At 40.8% G+C, this 27,268-nt stretch overlaps 2 protein-coding genes across 2 annotated transcripts in view; one reads left to right on the plus strand and one right to left on the minus strand.

Annotated features, from left to right (window-relative positions):
* Nucleotides 1-27,135, minus strand: part of NT5DC1 (5'-nucleotidase domain containing 1) — a 118,726-nt gene extending 91,591 nt beyond the window's left edge. The window contains exons 1-6 of the mRNA XM_065889021.1: nucleotides 27,041-27,135; nucleotides 21,259-21,350; nucleotides 19,777-19,848; nucleotides 17,499-17,605; nucleotides 12,134-12,213; nucleotides 10,646-10,730 (exon numbers count right to left, since the gene is read on the minus strand). Of these exons, the coding sequence (XP_065745093.1) occupies nucleotides 10,646-10,730; nucleotides 12,134-12,213; nucleotides 17,499-17,605; nucleotides 19,777-19,848; nucleotides 21,259-21,350; nucleotides 27,041-27,133 (529 nt within the window). The 5' untranslated portion in view covers nucleotides 27,134-27,135. The remainder of the gene's footprint in view (nucleotides 1-10,645; nucleotides 10,731-12,133; nucleotides 12,214-17,498; nucleotides 17,606-19,776; nucleotides 19,849-21,258; nucleotides 21,351-27,040) is intronic.
* COL10A1 (collagen type X alpha 1 chain) lies at nucleotides 1,777-8,565 on the plus strand. Its single transcript, XM_065888939.1, has 3 exons — nucleotides 1,777-1,842; nucleotides 2,355-2,520; nucleotides 6,695-8,565. The coding sequence occupies exons 2-3, from the start codon at nucleotides 2,370-2,372 to the stop codon at nucleotides 8,563-8,565; spliced, it is 2,022 nt and encodes a 673-aa protein (XP_065745011.1). The 5' UTR covers nucleotides 1,777-1,842; nucleotides 2,355-2,369.
* Nucleotides 27,136-27,268: the final 133 nt, after the last annotated feature.

Consider the following 27,268-nt stretch of genomic DNA (forward strand, 5'->3'; position numbering starts at 1 on the left):
TTTAAATATGGCAACCAATAAAAGGTTTAAAAGTGAGAGAAGAAAGGAAGGCAGTGAGATGAGTTATCCACTTACATTTCTACAAGGTGCTATACAAGGCTTAGTTCAAAATATATACAGAAAATTATATGCAGGGGAGGAGGAAGGGAAGAAAAAGAACAAACCCTTATTTCACCTACTGGTCAAACATTCAATTACTGATCAATCCTGAATCCATACCACTTTAATTCTGCAGAGATTTTTTAAAAAGACGTATCTATACCTATTATGGAATTTTCCTTCTCACCTACTTTACGTGTACAGTTGATGTGAGTTAGCTCCAAAATGATGAAATTTAGTAAGAATCAGAATTTGGCCTCTCAACTTCCTGTTATTAGACTCTTTAGGATCCTGAAAACTGATTTAAAGAGTCTCCTAACATTGTTAAAGAGAATACTAACCACTGAAAATTACAATGATAACATTTACTTTCATCTTTGGGGTAAAAATGTTTCTAATCAAGCTGATTCAAGATCCCTGAACGAAACTGCAAGGTAAACCAATAATACTTTTAAAAAGCCAAAAGCGAAGTCTGAAGATTATTTTTCTTATGAAATGAATACAGCAACCTTATTTAAATGGACATGATAGGACCTTATCAAGTTAAGGGTTTTTGTAATCTCCACTGCAACTCTAAAGTAAAACCCAAAATTAAGCAATAAAATCTGAAGCCATTTACTGAACACAGTATAGTGTTGTAAACAATGAATTTAAATCCTTCAGGGCGCAATACAGCAGCTTCCCACTAGCTATCTATTTTACACATGGTAGTGTATATATGTCAATGCTACTCTCTCAATTCATCCCACCCTCCCCTTCCCCCCCGTGTCTACAAGTCCACTCAGCTTGGTGCTCTGTGATGACCTAGAGGGGTGGGATGGGGTCGGTGGGGGGGGAAGGGAGGCTCAAGAGGGAGGGGATATATGTATACATATAGCTGATTCACTTTGTTCTACAGCAGAAACTAACACAACATTGTAAAGCAATTATACTCCAATAAAAAAAAAGTCACACACTCAGAATAATAAATAAATTCAGGGTAATTATTGCTAACTCTACTATCAAATTCATGGATATTTTGCCTCTGTCTAAAAAATTTTAAATAGTATGCAAACACTGAAACATTTATATGCTAACAGTTAATATTTCTCTTATTAATGGCTGAGGACTTATATTAAAATTCTGAAATACAGGACTGCATATCTACATTTTCACCCGTGTGTTTCTCTCAAGCCTAAAAATAAGAATTGGAGTAAGCTATTTTCACAAAAATTTAGAAACATTCACGGACACATTAATGGCTTCATATAATAACCGAAGTAAATTTAGATGATGGTTTAAATCCACACTCCCCTCCAAAAGACTTCTTCCCCTACTTTTATATACTACCAAGTATTTTCAACCAACTAACACAAGAATGTGCTTTCTAAAAATATAAAGGGGATAGGGTCATCCCATTATGAACTAACCTAAACATCTGAGTAATAACTTCTAAAATAAAATCACAGAAAAAGATGGTGCATGGTTAAAACTATTAATATATATTTAAGACAAAGAGTTTATTTTTCAATAAGAAAACAAGGAAAAAGAGAGCCCAACCTGATCTTGTATGCCTGCCCAATAGAACTTTCCATCATAATTTGTGCTTTTTACCTCTGGGGCAGGGGGAGGAGCTTAAACTCTGGGTAACCTCATGTAGTAAGAGAAAAGCAACATAAATACTGCATGACAGCTCCCCCCGGGGAACAGAGGAAGGCACAGAGAGCTGGTAAGAAACCAACTCCAGGAACTTCCAGCATCCAGGTAAGTCTATGACTGGTGGACTTCCATGTTAGCTTATTTGGAAACAAGCTTCAATTAATTATTTGTTTTTTGTGATTTAAAAAAATGGCTTTCCACTAAAGTGCACTCAGAAAGTTTAATTTGAATCAGTCTATTAAAAATAGTCCTAATTAAACTATATTTGTAAAAATATGTCCTAATCTGAATTTCAGTGTATTTGAGACTATTGGTAACTTCAGTCTACATCAAAGATCTTGAATTATTTAATACACACATCCAATTACAGTTTCTGTGTTTCTTTTATTTAAATAACTTTATTTTCACTTGATTACCTGAATGTGGTTTTCAAAAACAACTAAGACATATGCTTGTATAATTAACAAAATTATAACTCTCATTAATTTATGGAATATATTCAGAATATATAGGATAAGGTTAAAAAAAGTAGATAACTATTTAAAGAATTCATCTGTGAAACATCAGAAAAACGAAACAGGTCAGTAATGAAGCTATATGAAATTATTGTTTTTCAGAATCCAACTGAGAACATGCTGCCACAAATAGCCCTTCTGCTGCTAATATCCTTGAACTTGGTCCATGGAGTATTTTATGAGCGATACCAAATACCTACAGGCATAAAAGGCCCACCATCCAACACCAAGACACAATTCTTCATCCCTTATGCCATAAAGAGTAAAGGTAAACTGACCTATATGTTTTGCTCTATTAACTAGTGGGTTTTTGTTTTCTACAATCTTAATGATCTCTTTAACAAAATGTTTTAAATTTTATTTGGCGTTAAATTTATCTTCAAACTCCTCAATTAGCCCAAAAGGATTTATGGAAAAAGTAGGTCTATTCAAGAACATTCATATCCTTCACACAAGTATAGCAGAAAGATATACCTGAAGAATATTAGGAAATTTTAGGTATAGAAATTTTTTCCCTCAATGATGCTTTTGCACAAATAACTACCCATAATCTAGACATATTAATCCAATCAAATTAATGTTTAAGATGTTTTAACTAAAAATAATTGCCAATTATATACAAAAAGAGTAGCAGGTTTATATATCTAAATGCTTACACATATTTACTTTTAAAATTCATTTTGCTAGCTTACAAATACATACAAAATTGAGTCTTAATTATCAAATAAAATGAGATGCTCTCCAAAGAAATTTAATAGGCAAACGAAGCAGCAATTCTCATAATTTTTAAATGCATTTTTGTTAAGTTTAGTAGTTAAGTGCACAGACCTAACTGCTTCAAACTAGCTATGCAACCTTGAGTAAGTTATTTATCCTCTCTGTGCTTTAGTTCCCTCATTTGTATAACAAGGAGCACCTCTTTCAAGGGCTGTTCTGAAACTTAAATGAGTTAATATGTAAAGTGCTTAAGTGTTAGCTATTACTTCTACTACTACTACTACTACTTCTACTTCTCATACTACTTCCATTACTTCTACTTCTATTTCTACTTCTCTCCTCCTCCTCCTCTTACTACTACTATAGTAATGGTGGTGTACTGGTGGTGTAGCCTTAGACAAGTTTTAACTTTGTTCTTGAATCTATCCTCCACCTGCTCAGCTTTCTTGGCTACTATGAAGAGTACTGATATAATGTATGTAAAGTACTAACAGATCCTCAAAGAAGGGCAACTATCAGGTTTCATATTCACTAATTCCATTTAATAGCTATCTGGCACAAACTGCCCGTTACACTACAGAATTACACCGAGTAATATGAACTGATTGTAGGATTCAAATTTCTTTTCCATAGTATTTTTCCATTATGCTTACATATTTTATACTGTAATTAGCAAATTCAATGTATAGCATTGTCTTTTTAAAAAAGAAAGACGAAATTTTAAATGTTTCTTGAAAGGTAGCTTAATGATCCAAACTAAATGCACAAGTACTCAACAGATTCTCTTGAATGTCTCAAAATACAAATAAAACATAAGAAAGAAAAAAGTTAGGAAAAAAGAATAAAAAATAAGAAAACATGATACTTTACTCGAAGCAACAAATGAAATTTGAAATGCTATGACAAACATACACTCTATGATCACAAATTCAGACTCTTCGTAGCTTACAAGACCATAAGGAACAGTGGTGAATTAAAATAAAATGCACCACCACTTTTAGAAGGTTAAAATATTTTCTAAAAAAAAAAAAAAAAAAAAAAAAAATATTTTCTATCTTTTCACCATAATGTACGGCATCATTTTTTTTTGTAGAAAAAAATGAAAGTGTATATCTTGTTAACAAATGAAAAGTTTAGAAACTGTATTTTAACTATGAAATCCACCTTAGTCTACTTGACAATACAAGGTGGAAACTCAAAAACATTATTATCCACTGGCAGTCAAACGAAGATAAAAGCCCACAATTTACACAAGCAAAACAATGAGTTGATAACAGATGTACAAAGAACTCCTGAGCAATTCCTAGGCACATCTGTTCAAACAGGTTAAAAGAGAACTCAGTCCAAAACACACTAAATTATGCTGCAGAGTTCCACAACTGGTGGACACACAAGTGCCATATTCTGACACAATCAACCACTTTGTGTGCATTTAAGAAACTTCTCTAGTGGGTAATCGTTATTCTTTGAGGATGGTGCCACCCTATCAAGCTACAAACAAGGGCTTGTGTCCCTCAAGGATACAACAGAAATCACATTCTTTCATGTACTGGAGAGGTGGAGAACCTATTAGGGTAACATTCTAAGTGATAGAGATCACTGTCTTTGGAGTTCCAGTCTCAAATGGTGCTCAATGCAGTCATTCTCAGTAAGACTTGCTTGCTTTTCCTCTCTACTTTAACAGTTGAACAGATTTCCAACCAGACCAAGACAATTATTTTTAGTACAGACATGATCTTTATAAGATTCTGAAGCAAACCCCAATTTGATATGGTGTGCATTTTTTAAAATGTCCTATTTTATTCCAAATCATTAAAAGAAATCCTTTACTTATTCATTTATCCTATTTGCAATGTATCAATGCTCATTTATACATACAGACATATCATATATGTACACTAAAGTCAACCAACAATACATGTGTAAACACATGGAAATCTCTTCCATAAATTAATTTTTTCGTAGTCTTTTTCCTGATGTCATTTTCTTACAATCTATGAGTAAATAAAACTCCACACATTTGTTTGCAAATGAAATATAACTTCTAGTTAGTACAAAATATAAAGATACCCAAATGAATTTCCTATTTCAGTATATCTGTTTTAATGATTCTGCTCTGTATTTTGTTTCATTTGTTATCAAATGTTTTTCAAATATCATGAACACCTCTACCCAAGAGTATAATATTCTCAACTACTGTTGGCTGACTACTTCTTACATGCCAGTTAATTAATATGAAAGATTTTAAATGTGCCAACAACTAATAGTTAAAAGAAACTATATCCATGAAAATACATTTTCAAAGGCAATTTACAATTCAATTCATTTAATATCAATTCCATTTTAGTCTTCATTTTGATATTTAAAGCCATTAAAGATTTAGTTAAATGGAGTTTAAGCATATTAATACTTTCTGTACAAAAAAGATGTAGCTCAAAAATCACAGTTATAAGTCATTTTCACGGTTTTGACCAAACTATTTGACTACTGCGACATCTACTAAAACTATCATTACTATGAACTGTTTTCTGACAACATAAGAATCTAAATAGTATACACAGGCATTCTAACTATATTTCTGAAAATTTATTAAACATTAAATTAATTTTAATATAAATCCTGCAAGTAGATATTTAGAAACATAAGCAATTTCATTACCATCTTTGCTAGCTATCAAAGAATTTCTCTGAGAAAAAAAAAGACTATTTTATCTAGAGGCTTATGATAATGCTGCCTAAAGATTCTTTGACATAGTAACGCTTCCGTAATGGTATATCCTAATGCCAGCAATGTCTGTTACATCCCACCTTAGACTGACTAAAACTAAAACCCTGGACACCTCTTAAAGCACTTATCAGATAGACACTTGTTTTATTCTCTTTGTGATTAAAGCTCTTATAGCAGGTGTTTTGAGCTTTTCCTATACTTGTCGCTCAATAGCATGCTTCGCATCACAGGCACTGAATAAGTAATTTTCTAGTTTAAATTTATTATATCAGTATAAGTACTTAGCTCAAATGAACCCACAGACTATGAAATCAACAATATTTGCATTAACCAAAGAAAACTTTATAAAGTAGCGCTTTAACACTACTGTATGTAAGTTGCCCATTAATTCTCTAATTCCTTATTTCAATGTTAAGTCAATAATGGAGAATGTACGAGCTCACGGTATGTACTGAGGTTAAAAAAAAAAAAAAGTCATCCTAAATCTAAACTGTTCAGTAGGGTCATGGCAGATGTAAATTAAAACAGACTGCATCTGTCCCTTATCTTATAGGATAGCTTTTTTGAGGGAAAGTTGTTATAGTTCTTAAACTTGTTCCCATTTATTCTGTACTTGCCTTTTCCTTCTTTATCTGTCAAATGCCTTTTTTTCCCCCTTCCTTTCTAGGTAGATGATTTTCCTAAAATAAATGTGATAAATTTACCTCCAACGCACTCTTATTCTAAATGAATTCTTCAATCCCAGCTTATTTTCATGGATCGTTAGGATGCAATGGAAGTACCACAGTAGCCATGATCTTGTGAAATCATCTTCTCTAGCAGTGTTTTTTAAAACAATACAAAATGTACTGTCAAACCATTTAAGACCAGTCTTCCAAAATGGTCTGACTGATACTGCAATGTCCTGTCCTCATTTATATTTTGAGAAGCAATGATTCCTTAGCATTACTAACCACCCCCCACCCGGACCCGGTATGTGTACTGGGCATGTCTTGTAGGTATATCAGTAAGAGGAGAGGAAGGTATTCCTGGTCCACCAGGCCCTGCTGGACCTCGAGGGCACCCAGGTCCATCTGGGCCACCAGGAAAACCAGGCTATGGAAGTCCTGGACCCCAAGGAGAGCCAGGGTTGCCAGGACCGCCGGGACCATCAGCCACTGGGAAGCCAGGTCTGCCAGGACTCCCAGGAAAACCAGGGAAGAGAGGACCATACGGACCAAAGGGAGATATTGGACCAGCTGGTTTACCAGGACTACAGGGCCCGCCAGGGCCACCTGGAATTCCCGGCCCAGCTGGAATTTCTGTTTCAGGAAAACCTGGGCCACAGGGACCTCCAGGAGCCCCGGGACCCAGAGGCTTTCCTGGAGAAAAGGGTGCACCAGGAGTCCCTGGTATGAATGGACAGAAAGGGGAAACGGGATATGGTGCTCCTGGCCACCCTGGTGACAGGGGCCTCCCAGGTCCTCAGGGTCCCATGGGACCACCGGGCCCCCCTGGAGTGGGGAAAAGCGGTAAAAATGGGTTTCCAGGACAGCCAGGTATCAAAGGTGATCGAGGCTTTCCAGGTGAAAGGGGGCCAACTGGCCCACCAGGCCCCCAAGGTCCCCCTGGGGAACAAGGACCAGAAGGTACTGGAAAGCCAGGAGCCCCTGGAGCCCCAGGCCAGCCAGGGGTTCCAGGGACAAAAGGTCACCCTGGGGCTCCAGGAATAGCTGGGCCCCCAGGGGCTCCTGGCTTTGGGAAACCAGGCTTGCCAGGCCTGAAAGGACAAAGAGGACCTGTAGGCCTTCCAGGGGGTCCGGGTGCCAAAGGGGAACAAGGCCCAGCAGGTCATCCTGGGGAACCAGGTCTGACTGGACCCCCTGGGAATATGGGACCCCAAGGACCAAAAGGCATTCCAGGCAACCACGGGATCCCAGGCCCTAAAGGTGAGATGGGGCCAGTCGGGCCTGCAGGATACCCTGGGGCTAAGGGAGAAAGGGGCTCCTCTGGGTTAGATGGAAAACCCGGGTACCCAGGAGAACCGGGTCTCAGTGGTCCCAAGGGTAACCCAGGGTTGCCGGGCCCAAAAGGTGACCCTGGAATTAGAGGACGTCCTGGCCTCCCAGGCCCTGAGGGCCCAACAGGAGCTAAGGGAGTGCCTGGGCACAATGGTGAGGCTGGGCCAAGAGGTGCCCCTGGAACTCCAGGTACCAGAGGTCCCATCGGGCCACCAGGCATTCCAGGATTCCCTGGATCCAAAGGGGATCCAGGAACTCCGGGTCCTCCTGGTCCAGCTGGCATAGCAACTAAAGGTCTCAATGGACCCACTGGGCCACCAGGTCCAAGAGGGCACGCTGGAGAGCCTGGCCTCCCAGGGCGCCCGGGGCCCCGAGGCCCCCCAGGCCCCCCAGGCCAAGCAGTCCTGCCAGAGGGCTTTGTGAAGGCAGGCCAGAGGCCTTTTGTTGGTGCCAACCAGGGAGTAACAGGAATGCCTGTGTCTGCTTTCACTGTTATTCTCTCCAAAGCTTACCCAACTATAGGTACTCCTATCCCATTTGATAAAATTTTATATAACAGGCAACAGCATTATGACCCAAGAACTGGAATCTTTACCTGTAGGATTCCAGGAATATATTACTTCTCCTACCACGTGCATGTGAAAGGGACCCATGCTTGGGTGGGCCTGTATAAGAACGGCACCCCTGTAATGTACACCTATGATGAGTACATCAAAGGCTACCTAGATCAGGCTTCAGGGAGCGCCATAATCGATCTCACAGAAAATGACCAGGTGTGGCTCCAGCTGCCCAACGCAGAGTCGAATGGGCTATACTCCTCTGAGTATGTCCACTCCTCTTTCTCAGGATTCTTAGTGGCTCCAATGTGAGCATATTCCCACCGAGCTAATATGAATCTGCCTGAAAAGGCATTCCCCAACTCCACCCCACCCCACAAAATGCATATGGAGGTAGGCTGAAAAAAAGTGACTAATTTTAGTTTTCCAAAATACAGATCTGAGCTTTCAGACATAGTGTACAATATGTGAAAACCCTCTCGAGTTTCTAGTCAGCAATCCTAAGTCTCTCTAAAGTTTTCTGTGAACTCCTTCAGTATTTAAAAATTCTACCATAAAAGTACTGCTAAGCTAAAAAAATAAAATGATCTTAAAAAACCCTGAAATGTGATTCTAAATCATGTCAAATTTGATTTTAGAAATTCAGCATTTCCTTTTAAAATAAGCCTGTTTCTAACGATTAACAGGAGAATTTCTAGGAAACATTCAGGAGGTGTCATGTCTATTTATGGGACTTAAATACTTGAATATCCAAATTTAAAAGACATTGTATACCCTAAGATCTTTCTGATGGCGCATTACTCAAAGGCTTATGTGGTCTCCTTCATCAATATCTATTCAAGTATACAGGTGCATATAGACTTTCTACAGCTCTCATAAAAAACCCAAAATATTATATTAAAAATAATCTGAAATGCAAGGTGCTTTAGTCATGAACCTTTTCAAACTCTTCTGTGGTTGCAGGAAAGCTTTCTGTATACCCTTCACAACTTGGGTAGTGAAGGGTATACAGACGATGTCTGTATGAATAGGATAGGTCAAACAAATGATGTCTGACCTATTCTATTTATTTGACAGAAGTGTGATTAATTTGCTTTAATTCCTTATTCAGTCTTATGTAATATGATTTTGTGGGTTTACAGAGCATTAGCATATGTACCTTGGGCCTTCCATTCCAGTGAAATTATAATTGATGTGAAGGATTTCAAAACGTGACTAGAAATGAAACGACGTTATTTATTTATGCTCTGTACTGTATTTTTATGTTGCTGTTTAAAACTTTTAAGCCGTGCCTCACAAAATGTTTTATCTACTCCTTATTTACAATGCAATAAAATAACATGAATAGATTATTATGCTGAATTTATCTGACACCAGCAATTTGCTATTCTCAACCGTTTTTGTAAGGCTTTTCATTTTACAAAGTTAATAAAAAGTAAAACGATAAAGTGGTGGGTAGCTTTTATAGGTGTCATGGTTATGCCCTCCTACCGGAGATGGGCATTCCCACACACCCAAGCACTCAGTGTGGACTGTGAAAAGCTATCAAACAACCATATGTGATCTACAAGCCAGGGTGAAGGGCTGGTGGCTGGGATTAGAAAAGTAAGACAATCACCCAAACGTAGTTATGTTCTTCTGGGAAGGAAAGAAGCAGGCAGGAGAGAAATATGTAGTCTGAACAAATATTCTGTAGTTACTATTTATTGCCTTGACATGTTTTTAGTCATAATATTTAGGATTATTTTGATGGCTTACACTACATTAAAAGGAAGGCAAGCAATTTTTATGTCCATCAAAAGGCAACATTTTTCTCAGCTGAAAAACACTGCTCTTGAGCATCCATCGGTCCATTGGCTGAATTAGGGCAGTCTGGTTCAAGTCATCAGGGTAACATACTATAAAGGCATCTCTTAATTCCTTAGAAGCAATCTCTCTGTGTAACCCAAGCAAACCTGTGGATGGAACCGTAAAACCCTAGGCTTGGGTTGGTGATATCTCTGCTCCCATTCTAGGTGAGCCGGTCCTGTTTTTAAGCAATAAGAATAGAATTTTCACTTTCCCTATCTGTCTATAATTACAATACTAACGATTACAAGTGTCACCAACCTTCATTCCCAAGCCAGGAAACAGCAAATTCTGGGGAACCCACAAAATGACCCTACTGGTAAGCATGTAAAAGACGGCATATCTTAGGATACTGGCCATTATGGCCACAAAACAGACATGAATAAAAGAACCTCTTAAAATATAACCAGTATCAACTTTATGGCAATATTTAACACCAAATTAAATCTTAATTAAGGAACACAGAAAAATAGGTAACTTCTAAGTAATTCATTAGATACACAGCATTGAACAAACATCTAAAGTCTCTCTTCACGTTACTCACCTTTAAAAGCTGACATTTTATAATTATGTTGTATACCAGCAACTATGTCCTTCCAAAAATCAAACGGTTTTTGACCATTGTTCTGCTAAAGAAAAAAGAAAATCCAAATGTGATACATGTAGTAATTTTGTTTTTAAGCATAACAGAAAACACCTGACAAACTATAATATCACTGTATTCTAAAATAGGGATTCATGTTTTAGAAAACATAACAGATAAAAACTTCTCATTTTTCTAAATGTGATTTTAGAAAGAAATTTTCCATGAAAATCACTGATACAGAGAGATATATACATGACTAAATATTAATATAACTCACATAACCCAAATAAAATTAAAATTTCCACTCATTATAAAATCTAAACATTATAGAATATTTTTAACACATGAGAAAATCTACAATGTTATAGCCTGTGAGGTACCAGAATGTGTAACTTCATGTACCATGGCATCAGTGGAGCTAAGAGACCTGAAGCCTTAAAACCTCAAAAGCTGGTTACTGTAGAATTCTGTGCACATTTACTTGAGTTTCAGTATAAAAAAGGAGCAAGTCTCTATTATTAAGGAGGTTCCTAATCCAAAATTCAAATCATTTTTACTAAGTTTTTTTTAAACCAGAAAGCAAGTAAACAATTATACAACGTTATAACCCTGTGCTTCCTTGGAAACATTAACCAGTGTCCTTCTATCTAAACAAAGACCAACTACTATATATTATTAAATTATATAAAGTCCAATTTAAAGACTGGTGTATTTGTATATAACCACTATAAAATGAGAAACTGACTCCATCTCATAATAACTTCTATAAGCCAGAACTATTGCTCAACAGAAACTTTCACAAGCATACAAATTAATTCTGATTCAAAAATAAACCATTATCTAGTCCTATCAGAAACATTATCATCGTGATTTTTAAAGACAATATATGCAAAAAGGAAAGTGATTCTGCCATAAAACCATTTTCTGTTCATAGGTCCTAAACTCTAGGTATAAACTGATATAACCAGAGATCTATTTAATCCTGATACATAGGACAAGGAAAAAGTCTATATGCATTAAACTATGCCCAGAATGATGAATTTAAAAATTTCACCTCATTTTTCTGGTTTTATACTATTTACAGTGCTTAAAAGGACACATGGAATTTCCTTAAACTTCTTTTATTTATTTTTAAAAATTCTGCTAATGAAACCAAGAAATATTCTTCCCATATGCAGGTTTGGTATTTTCTTTTTCTAGACTATCGCACCCCCTGCTGCTGAACAGGTTTATCGTTGGTGGGGTCGGGGAGGGAGAAGGGATGGTCGCTATTTAATTTTCCAAAAATATTTTGACCAAATTCTCTATGTTTTTCCTCCTCAGTCACCTCTGAAACCACAAAGAGGAAACTAAGTAAAATCTCAACTCAAAAGACATATATAATTAAGTCCTCTGATTTATAGCTAAATACACTGCACAGTTTCTAAAAAATGAGTCCCCACTCACCTTTGTTAAAGAGTCCACCACTCTGGCACACAAAAGAGCTCCAGGCAGGTCAAAGTAGTTATCATAAAAATAATATTTTCCTAAAAAGAACAAAAATTTAAACTGGGAACAAATTGATGCCTCGTTTATGTGACATACACAGAAACTTGGCTGAAGAGAGACTAGATTTTGGTTTCGCTACTTAAAGCGGCTTTTATTTCAATTCAGAATCACTCCACTACAGCCTATCATCACCTGTTTAAGAAGGCTTCAGCTGCAAGGCTACTACAAGAAAGTTAAAAAAGGATATCCATAGTTAAGCACTTTATTAAAAAATATTTACTTTTTTAAATGTGAAAATTAGACCATATCCCAAATATGAAACAGATTATGAAAAAGTCACAATTTAAATTATCAATGTCACTGAATTTCAAAACCATCAACCTGACACTGGAATACCATGAAGTGCTCCACACAATAGTGCCTTTGCAAATCTGTGCTCTGGTTCCCTAGAGCCCCGCATTCAATCTTCATACAATTTCAGACAAACTTCAGTACAATGTTAAGAACAGCCAGGGTGAAGAGAAGAATAAAAAAATCAGATCACGTGAGGACACAGTGTGCTTATCTTAGAGAAACTCGGAAGCACAGGCCTGGCACACTCTAGGGTCTCTGGGAGGAGAGGGATTTGATTAATCCTGTTTGGCCCTAGGGTAGAATTACACTTGAGCCCTTCCTTGGCACCGATGTCATTTTTGACTCTGCTGTGCCCGGGCAGACACTTTTGAGGACCCATGTCACATCCCCTTGGTCCGTGGCTGATCCCAGACACAGCTGTGCTAAACAGCAGCATCCTACCTCAAGCTCACCTGTGCCATTCCCTTTCTCTGAGAGCCTCTGGAGCCCACATGGCAAGCCTCAGTCAACAGGGTCAGGAGACAGTGAACAAATGCCCCAGCCTCTTGTCCCTTGGACTGACAGCTCTGAGAGGTGTTCTCTGCACTTCTCCTCAGGAGTCCCGGTGGAATCCAGCTCCTGATGTTCTTTCCACGTCACACCCTCACAGCTATCTCACTCCCTATCTCACTCCCGCATACTGCGATCAGGAGCAACCGCTCTGCTCTGAGGGGGAACGTAAACTCAGAGTCCTCTAGAGAACCCTCGGTACAAGGAGGAATCCAACAGAACCAATACATGGAGTCAGATTTCAGTTTAATGTTAAGAAAGTACTTTTCAAATGGTCATAATTACTCTTGTGCAGAGTACGGGTAACTGCCTGATTCTGAGTCCCCACTCCTCCCATTTGTAAGCTGTGTATGAGGTTATGCAACACAGCTGCCTTGTTCCTTAGTGTCCACTAAGCACAATGTCCAGCATATTGCAGGCACTCAATAAATGTTTGTTGAATGAATGAATGATCTAAAAATAGAGCGGATTACTGTCAACCCTTGAGCAACATGGGTTTGAACTGCATGAGTCCACTTATACATGTATATTTTTCAATAGTAAATACTACAGCAGTGCGTGATCTGTGATCTGCAGTTGGCTGAATCCACAGACGCAGAACCTCAGATGGGGAGGAACCCCAGGTAGGGAGGGCGACCATAAAGTTATACTCAGATTTTTGACTTCACGAGGGTAAGTGTCCCTAACCCGTGAGTTGTTCAAGAGTCAACTATATTTTGGAATGAAGAAGTGTCACGGGTGAATTAGGAGAAAACTCTCTGCAAGGGCCAGATGTCTAGCCCTTTAAATGCTACTTAATGCCCCTCACGTCTTCATGTCAAATTATTAAGGATATATAAGGAATAAAGTCAAAGTTCTGTTAATTCACAAAATGGTTGCATAGGTTTGTATGTCCTTTCCCTCAGTTAAGAATATTTTGGTTAGCACAGTCTTCCTGTTTTTTACTCTCTCACAGCTGAAATTGTTGTGGGAACATCTCAGACTCATTTTCATTCCCAAGAAAGGTTAAGATGTCTTTGTCAGCGTGAGGAAAAGCGGGAATTTGGAGGAAAGGGAGAAGCTATTCCACGTACGCTTCTGCCCACACTGCTATGCTATGAGACCAAACACTCCAGTGCCGCAGGGACCAGGACAGTGGGCACAGGTTCCCAAGGCTCACTAACCTGCACTGTATCTAACCTCTTGGCCTGTGACACCAGAGTGACCTGCCTGAACCAGACAGCCAGCTGTCTTGGGCACTGTGGGAGCAGGAGGTGTGTCATCGTTGTACCCTTGCTTTTCCCCTCCCCTTTTTCTCCTTTTGTGGGCATTAATAGATGAAATTCAGTTTATGAGTTGAAATACGGATTATGAGCCTTGGTTGAGGATCTAATCAAATAGCTCAGGGGTTGGATGAGAAGGACTCATTGACTTCCATCCTCAAGGCAAGGGGCTGATGTCACTCGACTATCAAAAATGGGCTAGATGACCACCGCGTGGACATAACAGGGTTTGTGCAGCTGTGACATGTTAACAGTGCCAGGCTGCTCTCGATGTCTCTCCCAACATCAAACTCACAGACTGTGCTCATGAAAGCTTTGGCCCTCCACCTCCTTAGAGGGCGGACAGCTCACTGGGAATGAGGTGATTACTGAATTTAGTTCAAGAGAACAAGCCTCTGAATCAAGATCGAGTCCTATAATCATTAAGCTTTACACACAGAAAAACTGTTCCACCAAAACCCACTGCCAACACCTCAGCCTTGCAAAACTGTGTACTCTTAGTGATGAAGGAACAAAGGCATATGAATGACTGAGGGGAAGAGAACAATTCATGATAGTGTAAGTTCCCACTTCTCCTGCAGACAAGTGATATCATCTCCATTTAAAGATAAGGAAAGGGATGCTAAGAGTGGCTTAGTAATTGACCACATCACTTTAACCAGCAAGTAACTGAGTTACTATCAACCAGGACTGTCTGGCTCCAAGCGCCTTGTGATTTCCACTAGACCAAGCTGTTTCTGCATAATCTACCAGTATGGGAAGAAAAAGATCAAAAGGACTTGCTCTCTGGAAATTGGCTGGTAAGAAAAACCATACTCACGCCAAGGCAACCACGTGAGAAGTGCTTATCAAATAACTTGTCAATAAAATGTCTTTGTCCATCAATGCTTCAAATTCCCTAAGTGCACTGGTAGGGATTTGTACTTTACAACTCTCTACTGAACTCTGAACACGAACATACTCATTGTAGAAAGAAGTAGCCCATAAAGAATCAATTGGAGTTCCTGAAAATAAAGGCCTTATTTGGCAATATTTTAAACCCACATATCCGTAGAGCAACTATATTTCTAAAAACTTACCCTGGATATATTTACAAAAGTGCAAATTATACATGTATGAAAACGTCACTGCAGGCTTGTTTGTAATGGTTAAAAACCGCTCACAACATAAATGTCCAATGTGAGGACACTGATGAAATACATCATGATGTAGGCCCTGGATGGCAGAGCATGCCTGCATCGAAAAGAATGAAGTACATCTGTCTTTGTGCTATTGTGACGGAATCTCTAAGATGTAGATGAAAAAAAGCAAAGTACAGAAAAAGTATGATCCTTTTTGTATACTTAAAAAAATAAGCTTCGGGCAAAGGGGATTGTGGGGGACAGGGGTTGGAAATAATTACTCTTCATTTTACTTCTTTCTATAATATTTACATTTCCTGATCATATGCTCCCATTATTTTTTTTTTAGTATAAACAAAGTTTAACTGGAATCACAGGCCATTTTTTCCTTCTTTTATGTCTCTACATTAAGAAAAAATGTGTTATGTTTCAAAGGCATTAGCTTTCTCTTACTATTTTGCAGAAATAGTAGGCTTCTATTATGTGTCACAGCCCCATCACTGGGCACCTGGAGTGGAAACACTTCCCTAACCAGCCCAGTTAGGAGTAAATAAACTCCAAGACCATACTCAGAGCAGCGCTCCTGCGTAAATTACGCACCACAAGGAAGTTTTGATCCTGCGTAAATTACACACCACAAGGAAGCTTTGGATTCTAGGAGGCAGTGCTCTCTAGTGGGCAGAGCAGTGGGTAAACAGGCGTGACGTGTTGGGTGAATGCTTTCTTTTGTAGCTGGGAAATACTTTACTTCTTTAAAATACTCCCGATTTCTGAATGGATGTCAGAATAAAACACTTAGCTGGGTGCCTACCTTTTCTGGGAGAAGGAAAGAGTTTATAGTTAACCCATGAACAATGTGGGGAGGGGAGGTTCGTGGCTCTGACCTCCATGCAGTCCAAAATCTGAGTATAATTTATAGTTAGCTCTCCTTACCCGCAATTCCACACCCACGGATTCCATGAACTGTGGATCGTGTAGCACTGCAGTATTTACTATGGAAAAAGAATCCACGTATAAGTGTATCTGAGCAATTCAAACCCGTGTTGTTCACGTGTATTTACAACTGCCTACATCCGGACAGACAACAGGCATTCCCTATCACTTGAGTAAAAAGGAAATCCAACCATTTAACTTCTAGCTATTCTGAGTTGAGATGTGTGAAAGCATTCTATACCTAACCCCAAGGTGAAACCTCAGTTTTTCTTATCAACTTATTTTATCAAGATAACACACATTTCCTGACATTTTCATCTCACTACAATAATAATATAAAAAAAAAAACCCAAAAGATAGCAAATGTAACAAACAAAAACACAACAGTAATAAGGAATAACTCCAACTGTTTTCCGGTTACTACATTTTCTAAATGAAAATAGGTGCATTTCAAAACTGTAGTGCAGGAGAAAATGGCAAAAAAAAATTAGAACGAATGAAAAACTAAAAATCAGGACTTTTAATAAGGTCCATCTGTTTATAATAATGTTTTAATGATTCTTTACTAATTTATGCACATCTGTGTTTATAAATAATTTTTGAAAAATCTTTTCATGTTTACTCATGGTGAAGCTCTTTAAAGAGAGTTGGAAAAATGTGTAAAATCACTTGGAATAAAGGGGGAAAAAAAACAAAGGCAGAAGGTACTAGAAATGGCAGTAAAGAAAAGAGTTCTAGAAAACAGGAGAGATGAGTAATGTGGGGAGAAGTGGGGGACAGAGAAACAAAAGTAAGGATTGTGCATGTAACAAATTGATAAAAATACAGAATAAGGAATGTATTATTCCTTGTTCTTTACTCCAGAACAAGTGCAACTAGAAAGGTGAATCAACAGAACATTAAATAAAACAGAACCAACTGCCAAAGAGAAGATCAGACACGTGGGAAAAAATGCATCCTATTCCTATGAAACCATAGCAGGTCCTTTGTGGGTCCTGCCCAGCAGGGTGCAAGGAGGGTCTTCTTTGTGTCCTGACGTCCCAGGCTCAGGGTCCAAAACAACAGGGGAGGGAATGGCAGTGCTGCCCCACACATGACCCATACCTGACCGGCAGGCCATTCCCGAGTCTGGCGTGAAGTGCTTCCACTCCTTCCTGCCGTACTCCTCCGCCAGCACCTCTGGAGCCAGCATCTTTGTGCCGTGGCTTGCCCTGGTTTGGGGAGATGAGGCACGTGACTCATCAGTGGTTCTCCTGAACACCCCCTCCTCCAGCCTTGTTATTGTTAATTCACCCTGATACTATGAAAGGATTTTTACACAAAAGGTTTTCAACTGGATGACTTCCCCATTTAGGGTCCTATACGGCATTTCTCTTGACAGCTCTTATTCTTCTCCATGTCACCCATCAACCAGCAAAGTGATCAGGGGCAGCTCACTCTGAGGTCAACGCTGTGGCAGTTGCCCTGGACCAATACTATAAACCACAATTTCTCTGGAAGAAATATGACGACTTCTTGCCTAAGAAGCTGTCAATTAACTACGCAGATAAGATTAGCCTAACTGGAACAATGAGGAAACACTGCAGGGACTGGGTGGGAAGCTGGGCTGGCAGCAGGAGAGAAAGAGCAGCAGTCAGAGCACGAGCTGCGTCACGCCCGCGGGAGCAGGGAGGTGCCTGGCACCCCGGGCCGGCGGCTGTGAGCACAGGGGACTTATGAAGGTGAAGGTGGGGTAGGAACATGCCACTCAAGGACACCACAGAGCTAAAAACACAATGGGAAACAGCAAGACAAATGGGGCAAAACTTGGAACAGGAAGACAAGAAGGTAGCTATTTTTTGTACTCGAAATACTGCTTTTGCATCCGTTGGCCCTGGTTAAGAGAATCTTACCCTGTAGAGAAACAGTTGATATTTTACATTGTTTACTTTGAGAAATTATAATGCTAGGGAGTATTATTAGTCTTCTCTTGGTGTTATATTGTGGTAGCAAAGCAAAATGAAGGAAAAGGAAATGAAATAAGAAGGGCAAATGGAGGAAAATCATAATCGGGATCATATTTATAAACAAGTTAATATTTACATAAAAGCTACTACATGTAAGGGTGGGGGAACCTTGAGCAAGAAATACGATCAGAAAAGGAATCTACTATATTGTTTGAAAGCAGGCATCAATGACATAACCTTGTAAATTCAAGAGAAGCTGCAGGTTGGCCAGAACTTGAATGGAGACGGTCAGACCTTGGGAAAAGGGTTTTGGGAGTGGGGACCAACAGACAGATGTGACAATAAAAGAAAGAAGCGAAACTGGAATGTTTTCTATTCTTTTAACCATGATTGAAGACAGCCAAGTACACTGTAAGAATCTGAAAGTGGCATTTAAGGTCATGGTCAAAGCTGCATTGTGTGTGTGTGGTGTACACACACAAATCAATACACACACTCTATCTCTAGCTGCCTGAGAAAAAACATGCAAATGAATTATAAAATAATCAGAAGTGGAACCACACCTGGCCTAGCTAGCTACACCTTAGGGGCCGGTCTGGGGTAGAGTGTGAGTCTGTACTGTGCAAAAAGAATGATGTACCCAAAGGGAGAGTGTGTACAAGGGGTAACCTGTGCTGAGCATCCTCTTCGTGAACTCTGACCACGTCAGCATAAAGCATAAATCGTACAACTGCACAGCCACGTTAACTGCCTGTACTGTCAGTACCGGGGGAAAAATAGATGCTCACTCCATGGTACCCTTTGTAAGACTAAGAGCAGCGATGGCAGCTGCTTCTCAACTGCCTGCCCTACTCTTACTAATACTCAAAGTGTTGGACTCAGCCTAGGAGGAGGGAAGGAAAGGGAGTCGGCACTAAGTTTGGGGGGGGGGGGAGATACTTATGAAGGTTGGAACAATCTAGAAACACTTCCAGAAGGAGCTGAGACACAACATGGGTCCTGCATGATGGGGGCGAATTTGGATAAATGGGGGAAGAAAGACAGGTGTGCCTAGACCACCAATCCCCACCCAACATCCATTCTCTCCTTCTTCCTTAATAAAGACAGCTTCAATTTTACTCCAGGTTAGCACAATATAATTCCCAGGCTCTGTAGTCAAAGAGATAAAGGAATTTATTAACATTCTACTGTATTTCCTGAAAATATTTCTGATGAGCTAAATTTAAAGAATTAGACCTTTCAATCTAATGCTTCCAGATTTATATTTAAATGGCTCAAATGATTCACATATAGACATGCAGGCACATAGATAATCTGCCATCTGATTGACTAAAGTAATAATCTTCTTTAACCCATACCTTAACTATCAAATGCTATATGGTAATAAAATGTCCTGGAAAGAGTGAAGTTTTGACTTCACAACTAAATTTTATTACCTGAGCACGGTGCCATTATCTGCTAGTTTAATGAAGTTCCCGTCTTCCAGATCCAATGCCAAGCCCTTGCAACTGAAATAGAAAATTCTGATTACCAGTCAATTCACACAGTCACCTAACCCAAGAAATAAAAATTTATATTTTCAAAAAAATCACAATGCTAAAAAAGGACTCTCCCACCCAAGTGAATGCTATGTTAATCAAACAAGTAAGAATATCAATTCTAAAATTAAATATCCTCCTCAGAGCAAGTACATAAAGAAAACTGTTATGTGGGCAAACCAAGGACAGCATATTCAGTGTCTAAAATCTTTGAGCTTTTAAAAAGAGGAATAAAAAAACTCACAGAGAACAAAGAATAAACACCATTGTATGCCTCTGTTAAAATGTACAAATGCTTTCCATTAAATAAAACACACACACAAACACACATTTGTATTCTACAAGTTAAGATCTTGGCCAGAATCTTTTCTGTACTCTTTAGAATCTGTCTCAATTGAGGTCGGGTTATAAGAACGAGCCCTCTGGACTGGGCATACCATTGAAAACCACTAAAACAAAGTCAAATACTAAGTTTGGGGTTCTTCACGGTAAAACACTTACGGGATTTGGGAAGAAAAATGGGTACAGATTCATTATCATGAGTAATAAAAGCAAGAAGGTAAAACGGCCACCAAATACCAAGGGAATTAAAAAGAAAACGACAGGGTACTTTAGAAACATTATTTCCTTTGGTTCACAGTATAATTTCCAGAGTCGGTGGTTTCATACAGTAAAATATTTCTGTTTCTTCATTTGCTAAAAGGGATAGATCAAAAAGGACTAACCAAACACTGGAAGAATGTATAACAGATGAACTCTGTTGTTCTAGAATTATTTCTGTATGTATTTTTCATGCGTTTCAGGACTACTATTATTTTTCAACCGAACAATTTAAAGTGGTTTAATAGGACTTTTGTTTGTTTTATTGTTTAAATGAGGAAAAAGGACAAAGGAAGCCTTGGAAAGTTGAGACTCCTAAGCCAGGAAGGGAGTAAGCAGTCAGAGTCTCAGACATAGGGGTATCTACCCAATTACAGAAAAACAAATGTCCCAATTCAGACACTTATTCAAAACATGATGATTTCCTCTTTTCTTACAGTTCTGTATTTGAAGGGCAATAAAAGAAAATTTTTTAACAAAAGATGTAAATTTTAGACAGCTCTTAATAACCTCTCAAACTCTTAATAACGACAGACTTAAACCATGTAAAAATACTCAAATTAGTCACATATGCTCTTAGCTTATTTTCATACTTAAACAAGTCTTAAAGTAGAAAGGACTTTAATTCATCAAACGTAAAACTTTTTAATACAGAAGGCATTTTGTCCTTTGACTCAACTTCACATTTCACTTTGTTTCCATAGAAGAGGAAGCATTAACATTTTATCCACAATAATTAAAAATCAGAAGGAATGTGCTGACCTTAAAAAAGCTGCTTACCAGAAATCCCAGTCCTCTGGAGTCACAGTGAGCAATTCCTTGTCATACCCTTTCTCCTTGACCAGGAACTGAGCAAAGCTATTATAAATGAGCTGTTAATAAAAAGAAGGAAAAAAGACAGATTAAATGTAAAATTCACTATTCATTCTTAGCTTCACAGACCTGAAAACCTAATGGCATCAGTCATGAGACAGGTGGGAGGGAATCTGTAGTATCTGTAATTGTGAAGCTCTGCAGGTTAACACTCCGTCCCAAGCAATTTACCCACTCCTGAGAGCCCCAGGGAGCTGCTGTGTCTTTTTTATTCCATCAGTATACAATTATACCACCAAGGACAATTATTAATCTTACTCCCAGAGCCTAATGGGCTGGAGATCATTAAGACTTGACAAAGCTTTGTAAACTGATTTAACAGCTCTCCAGAGGATAAACATAATGACCACTCTATCATCACATCCATCTTCCATCCACCCTTGCTAGAAAGGCCCCATGGCGGCTGATAATGCTAATTCATACACTGGGCCCCACAAAATGGAGGCCACCCCACTGGCCCAGCTCTGGTCACAAATCTAAACCTAAGACAGTGTGCGCTTACACAAAACCCCTGTCAAGGAGACCTAACATACACCAATCACAATCCTCCACGTCAGCTTTAGCTCGCTTACCTCACCCTAGAAAACAGGACCTAAAGTGCCTATCAGGGAATCCCTGACCTCTTAGCCAATCATGCCCTATTTCTGTGGTGCCTCTTCTAACACTCTATAAAACACGGTCTTGCCCAAAATCTCTGGGGGAGAGTACTCCACTGCTTGTGGGGCACTGCACTCTCCCAATCTGTGGATTATCTCCTCCAGAGGAAGGACGTCAAACTCATGACTTACTACCTTATTTTAGTTTTGTCATCTGACACAGGGGAGTCTCAAAGAGAAATACACATAGGGACCAGGCAGGTAATCTAAAGAAGGAATCATGGTGCCTCCATCAGACAAAGTGAGTATCTTTTTTTCCCCACCATAAGAAAAGCAAAGGAAACAGGAAAAAGGAAGCCTCTGGAAGCAAGCACAAAGATAAATGCTCTGCTGATGGCTGACAGATCTTTTCATTCTCAACAACAACAAAATGACAGGTTTTCTGAGACTGAAGAGTGTCCAAGGAGACACACTGAGACAGCACTTGACAGCATTGGAATGGCACAAGGGGGAAGCGAGAATAGATACAGCAAGAGTTGTAGGAGGGCTTCCCTGGTGGCGCAGTGGTTGAGAGTCCACCTGCCGATGCGGGGGACATGGGTTCGTGCCCCGGTCTGGGAAGATCCCACATGCCGCGGAGCGGCTAGGCCCGTGAACCATGGCCGCTGAGCCTGCACGTCCGGAGCCTGTGCTCCGCAACGGGAGAGGCCACAACGGTGAGAGGCCCACATACCGCAAAAAAAAAAAAAAAAAAAGAGTTGTAGGAGAAGGCCTCCCTGAGGAGGTGATGTACACACTGACACCTGCAAGATGGAGCAGTTAGCTGGGTGAATCCAGCGGGGAGAGGGCAATCCAAGTCCAGGTGGGCACACAGCTGAAGTTGGGGATTGGGGTTAGTCACTCAGGTACAAAGTACTACGGACAACAAAAAATACACATCATGATCCTGCCTGCAAGGTACCAGTGCCCTGGGATTAAGAGATGTAAATCCCATGTTAATGAAAATCCTCAGATGCTTAGAGCAGTGCATGGCATACAAGTAAATTCAATTTAAGTATTGCTATTATTATCAGTCAGGCGCTGGTTAAAAAAAAAAAAAAGGTCCTGACTTGTAGCATTTGCTCATTTCCATGGTATAGTTACCCCCACCATGGCCAGTTTCAAGCTACCAATGGTTACTGCACACCATCAGACTTGCCTCTGGTCAAAGTATTTATTCAACCTTGGACAACTGGAGTGTCTCATCCCTTGGCAATACTGATTAACATATGGGCATGTGATTCCAATGAGGTCAGATTCCTTCCCAAGAGAAAGGGCCCTTTCTAGCAGGGATGCCACCAGGGGCGTCCAGAGCTGTGTTCCTTACCTCTCCAAGGAGATGGTTCTGTAATAGGAGAGAATGGGGTCAATGTGTAAAGAGGAGCAGAGAACAGAGGTGCTGAGAAAAGCAGGGAATCTGTGCCTTTGAAAGCCCTCTTCTTGGGGTTTCCCTGGTGGCACAGTGGCTGAGAGTCCACCTGCCGATGCAGGGGACACGGGTTCGTGCCCCGGTCCGGGAAGATCCCACATGCCGCGGAGTGGCTGGGCCCGTGAGCCATGGCCGCTGAGCCTGTGCGTCTGGAGCCTGTGATCCACAGTGAGAGAGGCCAAAACAGTGAGAGAGGCCACAACAGTGAGAGGCCCGCATACTGGAAAAAAAAAAAAAAAAAGTCCCTCTTCTAGTCCCAAGGCCTTGGTCCTTGAAGCTCTTCCTCAAATTATGTTGAGTCACCACAGAAGCCTTCATGGCACAGGGCCTCCACCACCCACCCCCTTGCTCTCCCAGCCTTAACTGCCACTTACTTTCTCAACAGTCTCACCTGACTAATAACCACACACAATCCACAGCGGGTGCAAACTGGTGCCCTGTGGGTCCTACGCAGACCACAAATTATATTTGGTTCCCACTGAAGGCTGCCAGATAAAATATGAAACACCCAGCTCAATTTGATTTTCGGCTAAACAACAGATAATTTTATAGTATGAGCTTATCCCATGAAATATCTGGAACACCCATACACTAAAAATATTTTTTTTATTTGAAATTCAAATTGAACCGGTGTCCTGTATTTTTCTTTGCTACATCTGGCAACCCTATAATCCTGCTGTGTTCGAAAATGAGCTGGCGTTTAAAAATTGAAAGACTTCTCATACAAGCTTAGATTTCTAATTTGTCTTGAGAGAATTAGATCTGACAAGACTGAGCCTTTACCTACGCCCACGGCAAATGCTGGCAGGAGTTGAGCACAGCTGCGCTTGAGGAGGGGCGTGCGCGCACTCTCCCAGCCGCACATTTAAGTTAACTGCCTGGGTCCAAACACTCCTGAGTCAGCAATTCCAGGACAGCACAGGTGTCATCATTTCTACGATGCTTTTCCTGAGGCCCCCGGTGAGGCAACGCACCCAGTTTCACGTTTGCACGACACTCTGCACTTAACTAAATGCCTATGAGACTGATATGAGAGGCACGCGCAGTGATCCATGATGCAGCGCCACTGCCATCTCCGGCATCTTCTCCTGCAACGCCCCACCTTCCGCTTAACACCCAGCAGATCCAGGCGCTGTTTCTCACCTTTAGGTCCTTGCACTGGCCATACTTCCTCTGCCAGAAATGCTCCTCTCTGCCTCCTCACCTGCCACTTGTAACTCCTGTGCTGGGACCCAAGCATCACTCACTCCATGGACTCTCCTCTGGGATTTGCAGCACACATAAAGCCTGGTGGGAGGTAGCAGAGACCTGCCAGCTGGACCACCTTGCTGGGTGACCCTGGATAAGCTACTCATCCTTTCTGTGACTCAGTGTCCTCATCTCTAAATGATGATAATAACATCTAACTCACATGGTTGTAAGGGTCAAACCAGTTTATATAGCAGAATGCTTATTAGAATACTGGCTGTTAGTGCTATTTTCAGTTACTAAAATACCTATTATTTATGCAACTGTTCCACAATTATTTATTGAATCCCGTGCGTGCACGCAGTCAGCTTGGCACACAGAACACACAATAAACTGTCACAGATACTGATGTCAAGGGGTCATGGCTCTAGGATCTAGGGAAAGATTCCAGCAAGTAAACAGGAAAATTTAATGCAGTGGGTAAGTACTGTGAGAAATTAAGGTTTTTATGGAAAACTGCAGATGGGATAGGGACAGAAAGGTAAACTTTAGGGGGCCAGGCTACTTAAGATGAGACCTGCCAGCTGAGGAGTTTGTGTGATGAAGGGAGGAGGGCCCCAGGCACAGGTAACAGTCAGTCAGCAGCAAGGACCAGGCAATGCTGCCCTCAGCACAGGGGACCAGAACTAACCTTTCAACACCTTTACCCATTACAAGGCCACCTGAAGACCTGTGTTATCTCTGTATCCCTAACTCTATTATGGTGCTCAGCACATTGTTGGTACTTAATGAAAGATTTCTGAACCAAACAGGACATAAAACGCACTAGGTTAATGTTTTCAACCTTTAAATATCACTTATATTCGAGGTTTATAGCAAAGAACTCTTGTCTTTTAACGATCCTGTATTCTGAAATTTTATGCTCACTCATGCACAAAATTGGCTCTAATGATAATGGTTTTAACAATATTTCCTTCAGATGAAGGTGACTAGGGAGGAAATGCAAGAAAATGTTAATCAGGAGAAGATGTGAAAGGCAAAGGGAAGGAAAATATGAGTCAAAGACCTAGAGGAACCAGTGGCCAAGGATCAAGAAGTAAAGTCTCCTCAACTCTCTGCATGACTAAGGAAGCACCTGTACAGCAGGAAAGCAGGAAAGTATAACAGAAGGAACAGTACACTTCTTTTTTTCCACCATCTGTACATAGAGAACATGAGTAATTCACTGTTTTGACCTTTGAGGGGTACCTGAACTGCTGATTGGAGCACTGACCTCACCATACTGAGGAGCAGCCCTGGCTGATGCCAGCACCAGCGGCCAGGAGCTCTATTCATAAGTGGTCAGGCTGGGGAATGATATGAGTGGTGACTATAAAAGCAAACACTTGTATGTGTCCAACACAGCTCTAAGCATTATACATCCTTTACCCTTTTAATCCTTTCAACAACCTTTCCAGGCAAATCCAATTATTAGCCCCATTTTACAGATAGGGAAACTGAGAATAGACACGGGTTAAGGAACTTGCCCAAGGTCATAGAGCTAGGAACAGAGGAGCTGGTGCCCTCTGTCTGCAGTCCAGAGTCCTCGCTTTGACTACCATAACCAGCTTATTTCGCTTGGATACTTACATATTTGACTAAAAAAAAAAAAAGTTAATTTTTAAAAATTAGTTTCCTTGTGAAACCAAAGGAATGGGGGAGGAAGAACAATTCACTTCAGGGTACAGGTGTGGAATCATACACACCCCACTTCCCCCTCCCTCCCTAAGAGCAGTGAGGACCCAGGCTGTTGTCAGGATTAGACCTTACTCAAGGTGCATGGAGCACGCAACAGGTGAGCAAAATTTATTTCCTTCTCTTGGCAAAAGGCAAAATTAGGGCTAACATGTTAATGACTTTTCGGTTAGTCTTCCAATACACCACACAATTTCTCCCGGACTGCAGTGTTTAAAAACTGACAGGCGGTCTCATGGACGTGCAAAAGAAAAACGCAGCCAAAGAAAATACAAGTCGTTAACCAGGTAGCTGTATCGGCGCTCTGCTGGTGGCCAGAACGATTTGCTGAGAAGTTCCAAGGCTGGGGATACGCAATGGACACCCCGAGTTGCCCTAGCCCCACCCTTCCTCTGACCCAGGAACCGTTTCCCTAGCCCAGTCTTGCACGACTTGTCCCTCCTTCGCCCCTTTTCTTCCCTACCCATCTCTCAAACTTGGCTAAGGGCTGGGCTAAATAAGCCGGTACCCACAGCACGGGCGGGGATGGGGGAATGCACACTTCCTTCCGCCCCGCCTCGCCGTGGGAGGCCGAGTTCTGCGCAAAGGCGCGGCGGCTGCAGGGCCCCGGCGACGCTCACCGCCGCCTAAGCCGGGAGGAAACTCGAGCCCCAGCCGCCATGAAGACTGCACGCCGTGCGCCCCAGCAGCCCGCGCCACTCACCCGGGCGCTCTCAGGCAGGTTGTAGCGACACAGAGTGTGGTCCAGGTCGAAGCCGACCACGTCGCAGGCGGCCAGGGAGAAGTGCTGAGCCATAGCTGCGCGCGGAGCACCAGAGAACTCCGAGACGCCGAGAGGCGACGAAGACGCGCGGGCAGGACGTTGCGGGACTACCGGGCAGGATGCGGCGGGGCGGGGCGGGGCTGCGGCCGCCCCCTGAACGCCGCACCG

This window comes from Phocoena phocoena, chromosome 12 (assembly GCF_963924675.1).
Source record: "Phocoena phocoena chromosome 12, mPhoPho1.1, whole genome shotgun sequence".
NCBI lineage: Eukaryota > Metazoa > Chordata > Mammalia > Artiodactyla > Phocoenidae > Phocoena > Phocoena phocoena.